This window comes from Lethenteron reissneri, chromosome 63 (genome assembly GCF_015708825.2).
Source record: "Lethenteron reissneri isolate LAM-NWPU_2019-01 chromosome 63, ASM1570882v1, whole genome shotgun sequence".
NCBI lineage: Eukaryota > Metazoa > Chordata > Hyperoartia > Petromyzontiformes > Petromyzontidae > Lethenteron > Lethenteron reissneri.
Genome location: NC_083841.1, coordinates 1,524,134 through 1,533,217, shown reverse-complemented (window position 1 = coordinate 1,533,217; position 9,084 = coordinate 1,524,134). Strand labels below are relative to the sequence as shown.

The window sequence follows — 9,084 nt, the reverse complement described above, 5'->3', positions numbered from 1 at the left end:
TAACACCGCTGGTAAAAGTCATCGGCAAGTCCAACCAGCTCCACATCATCCAATGCCCACATGAGCTCATCTCTCCTGTGACATGACGCAGCAGTGACGTGGCCCAGGGTTGGCGCATTGTTTGCCACTTGTTGCAGAGGATCACGGTACGAATCCAGTGGCCGCCCTGGTTAATGCTGCGGGCGTGTTAACCCTAAAAATACTCGCCATCTGCTTCATAGAGGATGTTAAAGATCCTATCATGTATTGTGCGAGAGTAGGCTGGCATCAAGGTCCACATTTGGCAAAGGAATGTACTGCTTGTAAGCAGGGCTGTCCCATAGGTGGGTGCAGCGCCAGGGGCCAATCACACCGTGTGGGCCCCCCGATGCCTTCGAGCGAAACCAGAAGTATTACATCTGACACCACCGTGACATCCAAGCGCGGTGTCCCCATAAGCGTTTGGGCCTGGGGAGGCCGCCCTGATTCGCCATACCCCAGGGACGGCTCTGCTTGTAAATTACTCATTTGGAATGTACGTAGAAGTCATCGCCCCCAATACGCAAACTTGGCAGGACCCTCCTGAAAAAAGTCGTGAGGCTTTCCTAGGTAAACGAGCGTCAATAAGATGCATAATTAACAACATCCTCAAGTTATCTCTATTTACATTGTTTACTGTTGCACAGAGCACTCGCCTAAGTTCTGCGGCAACGCAAACCACCTCGCATCACATTTTTTCCATTCCGGTGCCCTACTGCGGTCTAGCCAAGAGGGAAACACCAAGGGGATAGGGTTGTGGGCATTAGCAATGATTTGGCTTCGAAGAAGATGGGGGTCTAAGTCTCTCTATGTTAGTGTATGGATCAAGCCAGTCTATGCAATGATGGAGCTTCTAATTGTGCTTGAGAGGGATGGAGCTAGGGGACAGGAGGAGAGCGGTCGCTCATCAGTCGGAGCAGAGTGACCGATGCGGGAATCCTCGTGGGGGAGGGGCTCTTACTGGAGGCAGCAGCTGATGAAGTCCACAAACTCCGGGTCGTAGTTCGCGAGCAGCTTGCTGAGCGGGCGACTCCCTGGCACTCGATGGCGGCCAAACATCTTTGGCTCCTTGGCGGATGCTGCAGGGAGCGCGCACACACAGGAGACACGCGCACACACAGGAGACATGCGCACACACAGGAGACACGGTCACACACAGGAGACACGCGCACACACAGGAGACACGCGCACACACAGGAGACACGGTCACACACAGGAGACACGGTCACACACAGGAGACACGCGCACACACAGGAGACACGGTCACAACCAACATCGGCCCTTGCACATCCCCAGCGCAGAAACAGTGCAATGCAGCAGCACTACGCCGTGGCCCAGCGGTTGCGATTTTGCCACCTGTTGCAGAAGTTTGTGGTTACCATCCGGCAGGCCGCCCTGGTTACACTGCAGGCTGCATTAACTATAACAAATTTGCACCGTTTATTTCACGGTGGATGTTACAGATTGCCTATGTGAAAATTTTTACTGCAAATTACTCCATTAGTGTTACACTGGAACACTAACATAATGACCCGCCAAATGTGAGTTATTCGAAATGCAGAACTCCGATAACCAATGTGAATCACAATGCAGTGTTTTGCATCATCTGGGATGGGTGTTGGTAAGACAAGGGAAACTATGTACGATTCATTGTTGATTTTTGGGTCAGACCACTTAATTACTGAGCCACATTTTTTGCTGTAAGACCCAATTGCCACGTGTACAAGATTTTCAGGCTGATTTCCTGGATCTCTCCTGATGCTTAATGGTGAAAGTCGGTTGTGAAAATCGACATTCAAGAATTTATCGGTGGTCGAGCTGAAACAATAACAGTTGGCTCGTAAAACGTATTCCAGTGAGCTTGTCCCTTCAACTTACCAAAGTATTTCTTTCTTTTAGGAGCGTTATTCACCAAGTAGTCCGGAGGCAGCCCCAGGACCTACACACGGTTCACACAACAACAAAGTTCCTTCATATAAACGCAACCGACTGTTGTAGCGAGTACTGTTAGTGAGCACCGATTAAGGCCGGCGCAGCACACTAGGGGATTGGCCCCATAGCGCCAAGTGCCAGGTGCTCATTTAACGCTTTCGGCCTGTGTCCAGTTCAGGTATTTGTTAAAAATGTTGCCAGTAAGCAGAAATCCAACTCGGGTCACCAGGTTCGTAGCTCGATGCGCTAACCACTCCGCCACTACTCCCCACGGTTCACCCACAGGTGCAGGGTCGTGGTTGTGGCATGGCCCAGCAGTTGCACATCTGCCTCCCGTTGCAGAGTTTCCTGGTTCAGATTTGGCCGCCCAATTTTTACTTGCGATGTGTACAAACCGTAAATTTGTACGTGCCGTCTGCTACATTCGCAGTAGACGTTGAAGATCCCATGACGTTATTCGAAAAGAGTAGGCCATTGTGTGCACACAGTTATGGTCCTGCATATGTGCTGGATGTAGCTTCAAGGGAAATGTATCTCATTACTAGACTTAATTTAGAGAATTGCTCTTCAACTTACTGGTGGTGGGTGAGCTTAAACTACAAGTGGCGCTTTGAGTGCTTGCACGGATGACCATTTACTTCTTATGGCTGCGTCAGCAGGCGGGTGGCAAAAATGTGGCCAGATCGTGACGTGGCCAAGAATGTTTTGTGAATCACGAGCGAAGTGCTGCTGTTGGGCAGTACCTCCATGCAGCACCCCAACTGGTCGTAGAAGTTGATGGGTTCGAAGATGGATTTTCCGGTTGCTATCTTCGCCACCGTGCATCCCAGAGCCCACATGTCGACCGAGTTGGTGGACGAGTAGCCCAAGATTCCCTCCGGAGACATGTGCTTGACGGTACTGAAGGTCAAGGAGGCTGTGATTCACAAAGACAAAGACCCCCAAATCACCTTTAACAGCATCATCACACGCAAGTCATCACCTCCACACAGTCACATGTACACACGTGTGTGCATACACACCAGATATTCATTTGAGACTGAGCATACACACACGTGTGTGCATACACACAGACACAAGTGTGACAAGCTTTTGGGACAAGTGCTATTAGCAAGCACTTATGAAGGCCGGCGCGATACACGAGGGGTGGGTGGCCAGCACCACGCCCTACCGCCTTGGCCTCCCCAGTGGTGATCTTTACACTTCGCACCAGGTATTCATTTGAGACTGAGTTGACTTAGGGGAGGCCCAGGAGCAGTTCAGATAATCGCCGGGTCCGTAGCACAGAGCGCTAACCGCTACGAGCAATCTCACTCCCTCACCCGGGTGAGGTCACTCACTTGGATAACCCTCAACGAAGCTGTGTCCAAAGTCGGCGACCTTTATGGTCCCTGCCACGCGGTCCTTGACCAAGATGTTTTCCTAGATGAAGAACAGAAGAAGGGATTCACAGAGGTGATAACAGCATTCAGCCAGCAGTCCATTGAGCATGTACCAAAATACGCAAGTATATATTAAAAAGGGAGTCAGACGAGGTGACTGTCAAAAAGGTTAGTCGCAGCGATATTAGGATATGTTTCCTGACAGCTGCCACTGGAAGTGAGATGATGCGATGTAAGTTGCTCATTGCGTGGAAAGAGAGACCCTAATGAAGCGTATAGCTGCTAGTGCATGCGAGTTAGGAAAAACCATGCACACACATGGATTCGGTAACACTTTCCACCACGCATTTGTCTTGGCAAGAATTTTGTGAGCAATTTGTAAGCTGATGAGTCGCCCTTGAAAACGAGCTTACCTCAATGCACTTTAATTGGGAAATTTACTTTTGATTCTGATTCTAAAATTTGTTTGTACATTTGAAAACAGTAATACCCCAGTTTATGTCGGGGATGCGTTCCTGAAAGGGGCGACGATTATCAAAACAACGTAAAAGGGGAAGACATAAATCAGGATATTACTGGAGTGCTTTTTTGTCCTGATTAGTATCTGAGTTTTTTTGTTTCTCTCAGGCAGGCCGCTCATAGCAACACAACTTTTGGCAAAGTCTACTTCACATTGGATGATCTTTACCAGTGTTACCGTGCCCCCCGCCCATCCCAAACAGGTGAACAAAGCGAATGCATTAAATACTCTTAGTTCTTTCGGTAAAGTCACGTAGGTAAAAAATGAAATTAAAATTAATAAAAATAAACAAGAATAAATTAATTTTAATTTCATTTTTTACCTACGTGACTTTACCAAAAGAACTAAGAGTATGAATCCTGATAATTGGTTCTTTACCCTTCTATCTGGCAACAAAACTGACACCTTTTTACAAGGAGTCATGTTTGCATAGACCGCAATACCTGCAGTCATGAATACAAACAAAAGACATAACTCTGATAATGTGCACTGTCCTTGAAGTTGATTGGTCCACACCCGAGACAGCTTTCCTTAGAGCCTAGTCTCACATGGGTTGGACCAGAAGACACCAAAAGGCGCACAACTCAAAGACAATGCACCATCAGAGTATGAGAGCTCGGGGCAAACATCTACACTATGGGGACCTCATTTACCAGTAAAAATATGATAATTGGTTCTTTACCCTTCTATCTGGCAACAAAACTGACACCTTTTTACAAGGAGTCATGTTTGCATAGACCGCAATACCTGCAGTCATGAATACAAACAAAAGACATAACTCTGATAATGTGCACTGTCCTTGAAGTTGATTGGTCCACACCCGAGACAGCTTTCCTTAGAGCCTAGTCTCACATGGGTTGGACCAGAAGACACCAAAAGGCGCACAACTCAAAGACAATGCACCATCAGAGTATGAGAGCTCGGGGCAAACATCTACACTATGGGGACCTCATTTACCAGTAAAAATATGATAATTGGTTCTTTACCCTTCTATCTGGCAACAAAACTGACACCTTTTTACAAGGAGTCATGTTTGCATAGACCGCAATACCTGCAGTCATGAATACAAACAAAAGACATAACTCTGATAATGTGCACTGTCCTTGAAGTTGAATCCTTGCAGTCACGAAAGCTTCAAATCTAGAATGCATTAAAACCCGTTGCTCAATGTGGCTGGGGCTTTCTCCAGGGTTAGTCTCCAAAAACAACAAAGGTTTACAGTGAAGCTCTGTCCACTCACAGGCTTGAGGTCACCGTGAATGATTGTCTTCGAATGGATGTGACGCAGGGACGTGAGGATCGCCTTGGTGTATATTTTCACCATCTCCATCCGAAGGGACTTGGATTTCCTGTTACCAATCCAATCATCCAGAGTTCCACTGTGAAAGAGGCAACAATACAAAGTCAGTGTCATTCTGTGAGGTTCTGGTTCATATAACAATGGATTATTACGCTCGTTTACCCAGGACATCCTCAAGACTTTTTTCAAGAGGGTCCTACGAAGTTTTCGCAGCAGAGGGGGCGATGTTGCTTCTGTGTGTTATTCTAATTGGGTAATTTTTCGGTAGTTTTCAGTATTGGTATGCTTGACCAAGCACAGTCAAATTGGGAATTTATTAGAAACTATAAACTTTTTATTTTACCAGGTGAGGCCCACTGAGCTGTATAGCGCTTTTTCAGAAGCGATCTGTCCGCAAATGATACCTCAACAAAGTGGCTTATCATGGGGAAATTCAGAGCAGCCAAATACTCTAAACACTTGTTTTTAAATGTGGAGGGAAAAACCGGAGAACCCAGGTAAAAATCCACGTGACCATGGGGAGAACGTGCACACGCCAAATATCGAGGCTCTGGATCGAACCCACAACTTCCTGTATGCCGAGCGAGGTCGTTAAAATTTTGCCACCAAAATGTTGAAGAAAGCCGAGAACCCACAGGAAACCCATGCAGAACAGGGAGAGAATATACACATTTCACACTCACCTCCTCCCTCCCTTACACACGTACTAACTCACTCAACACACACAATCATGAACACTCGGTACAGCAGTGGAAGAAACATACAAACTGCACGCCTATAGGCGCATCGGTTGGCAGTCAGCCCCTCGGCCTTGTTGCTGTGAGACGCAGGTGTTACCACTGCGCTGCCATCCTGCTGATTGAGGGGGCATGCTATGTCAAATTTGGCGGGGCTGTCGGAGAAAAGCGAATGGCTGCCAGCTCAACATGTGTCCCAGTTGAGCCTCCAAGACTCATGGCAGCTCCACAATTTTACGACGACAAATGGTCGCAAGAGCACATCAATGCAAGTGACACTTGGCACGCACCTCAACAGCTCCAAGACGATGGTGTAGTGCTTCCTGAACTGGAACCAATCCAGCATCTTGATGATGTTGGAGTCGTCGGTGTCACTCTCCTGAAGTATGATCCCGATTTGTATTTCCCTCAACTGGAAATTGTTATTCATGGCGCTGCAAAGAGAGTCAACAATTTAATATCATCAATCATAATTTAGACTTATAATACCATGCACACTTTTGGCTCACTCTCAAAGAGAGAGAACTATTGAGATGCATGAGGATCCACATACAAGTGGGAAGGCAGCCAGGGAGTGAACCGGTGCCAACAATTTCCCAAGCTCTGAAATCCTTTTTACGTAAAGATGTTTTGGCCAATTAATATTCATAGTCACAACTAGAGCCGGCTAGAGCCCTGACTGAATATGGCTCTCGTAGCACAAGGCGATTGTGGAGAGAGGTGCTGTGTTTCACAGACACAGTATGCAGTAGTGTGGAGTCTTACCTCAATGGAGTTCTGAGTATTTTCACCGCCACCAGGGTGTTTGTCATGTGGTCAAGACACTCGACCACTATGCCTTGACCGCCCTCCCCAATCGTCTTCAGCACCTCATACCGAAAGTTGAGGTGCTCGTGTTTTACCTGCGCAACAATCACACAGTGGTTAAGTGCCGATTCAATCGAGTCTCATTCAATCACTGCTAATTGAGTGCTCGTAAGACAACATGAAGAGATCTTGACTTAAAGCTTTCGTGACTGCAGGAATTCATATTCTTTGGCTCTTTATTTTATTGTTCTATCTACGAGACTTTACCTAAAGACCCAAAGAATATGAACATAAAGAGACTTAATCCATGGGAGTGAGAGAGAGCACCAGCTATAGAATTAGCCTCGCTTTGTCAGTCCTATTTGAAGGGTAAAAACAAGACTCGGTAGGCTTGTCTGCTGTGCTAGATAACCTTGTTGCACACACTTGTGGAAAACAGCAAGAAGGGCCTGGGGGTTAAATTCCCAGCTTAGTCCCTTTTTGTGTGGAGATGGTATGTTCTACCCCTCCTTAGCAAATTAGGAGTGTGTAGAGTTTGTATGCTGCTTCCCCTGTTCTGCATGACTTTCCTCCTGGTTCTCTGGTGTCCGCCCATAGCTAATACACACTCACAATGTAACTGGTGATGACCAAACATCCCAATGCTGAAAACTTACCTCCAAATTGCTCAATTGGTATTACACACGGCAACCACGCTGAACGCTGCGAGAAATTGTCAGAACCGTCCTGAAAAAGTCATGGCAATGCTACTATCTGAATCAAAAGTGTTATTTCACGAGTAAAGCCCATTAGCAATCTTTGTAAGAACGTAATCAACCAGGTAATGTGTTAACTGCTGTGTTAGCCAATTCTCTGTGTTGCACTGCATTACATTTCTAATTTTACTAGGTTTGTTTTCTCAAACTTATAATTTATTCTATTATTTCTTTTATTTTATATCTACGTGACTTTACCGAAAGAACCAAAGAGTAATTCCTGCAGTAGAGGCCGACCGAAACTGAATTTCTGGTTTCGGCTGAAACAGAAACCAGACCGAGAGTAAAAAATTTACTTTCGACCGAAACCGAAACAGAAAGGTATATAACCGAAAGTTACCGAACACAAGATTTATGAAATACTGTACTAGCTTTACTACCCGGCTTCGCCCGGGACTTGGATTCACCACGGCCGGCCGCCTTTGTCTCCCTAGTGGCGATGTTTACATACCACACCACTTACTCATTTGAGGCTGAGTCGACCTAGGGGAGGCCCAGGACCGGTTCAAATAATCGTCACCGGCCGTGAGCGGGAATTGAACTCGGGCCGCCGGGTTCGTAGCGCAGCGCGCGAATCGCTACGCAGTCGATGCCCCAACCCACACACACACAGACTAAAGACAAGGATCCCCGACTGACCGGCTGATAGACTTATCACTAGCGTTATATTCTAAAAATAGATCTTTAGTTGACGACCGAAAGTCAATATCAGTTTTGGCCGAAACCGAAACCAGACAGAAAGTTAAAAATTTACTTTCGGCCGAAACCGAAAGTATGCCTAAAGTGGCCAATTGCCAACTTTCGGCGCCGAAACCGAAACCGAATTTCGGTCGCCCTCTATCTTGCAGTCACAAAAGCTTCAAAATCAAGTTTAAAGCCCATTGAGTGAAGAAACTGTTTTCAAGGGCGACTTGGCCCGGCAGACAACATGAAATACCGACTGCATGTATGCAGGTTTTTTTTTCAGCATTGAGATTTTTGGATACCAGTTATATCGTGCGTGACAACACCGTGTGTGATGACATTGTGGATGATGATGGTGTGCACGATAACGCTTCTTTCAATGATCCTGTGATGTAAACACTGTGGTTGATTATGTTGAATGTGATGACGACGATAATGACACCCGAAGTAATAACCAGGGTGGCCTGCCGCATCCGGCAAGGCAGGTATTTTGTCGTGAGTCTTACCGGAATATAACGGTGTTGGTCGTCATCGTAGCCATGGTTGTACTTGCCCCGGGCCTGATTTTGGAGCCCAAGGTACCATATCTCCTGCATGGCCAAGAGTTCTCTTTGCTCCCTGAGGGTCAGGTAGCTGCCGTAGAGCTGCATGATTTCTGCAGAAATGATAAAAATGTATAAACCATTATTACTACCTTTGTTTCCTATGTGAGATTTATATCACGCCTTATTACAAGGTGCATTACAGCAATTATAACATTGCACATAAGATGATGGTAGTTGAGATAAAGAGTGGGGTTATTAAAAGTGGTGGTGTCGTTATGGTGACAGAACAGGAGGGAAAGGTAAAGGAGGGGTTTTGCGTAGGCCTGGTCTTAGTTGGGTATCAGGGTTGGGGAGGAGCAGTAGGGGTGGTGATAGGGGTTGAGCTAGGCCTGGTCGTAGCTGGG

General features: G+C 46.6%; 1 protein-coding gene across 1 annotated transcript; it reads right to left on the bottom strand.

Moving 5' to 3' along the window:
• Nucleotides 1–975: 975 nt before the first annotated feature.
• On the bottom strand, nt 976–8,785 carry LOC133358795 (dual specificity tyrosine-phosphorylation-regulated kinase 2-like). Its single transcript, XM_061577242.1, has 8 exons — nt 8,642–8,785; nt 6,655–6,791; nt 6,180–6,323; nt 5,093–5,231; nt 3,291–3,372; nt 2,694–2,866; nt 1,897–1,957; nt 976–1,097 (listed from the first exon to the last, which is right to left on the bottom strand). The coding sequence occupies exons 1-8, from the start codon at nt 8,783–8,785 to the stop codon at nt 976–978; spliced, it is 1,002 nt and encodes a 333-aa protein (XP_061433226.1).
• Nucleotides 8,786–9,084: the final 299 nt, after the last annotated feature.

Coding starts and splice junctions, on each gene's coding strand:
- LOC133358795 (XM_061577242.1), bottom strand. CDS start 8,785: ATGCAGCTCTACGGCAGCTACCTGACCCTCAGGGAGCAAAGAGAACTC. Junction 6,324..6,654: donor ATACTCAGAACTCCATTGAG/GTAAGACTCCAC, acceptor CTCTCTTTGCAG/CGCCATGAATAACAATTTCC. Junction 5,232..6,179: donor ATCGTCTTGGAGCTGTTGAG/GTGCGTGCCAAG, acceptor CCTCTTTCACAG/TGGAACTCTGGATGATTGGA.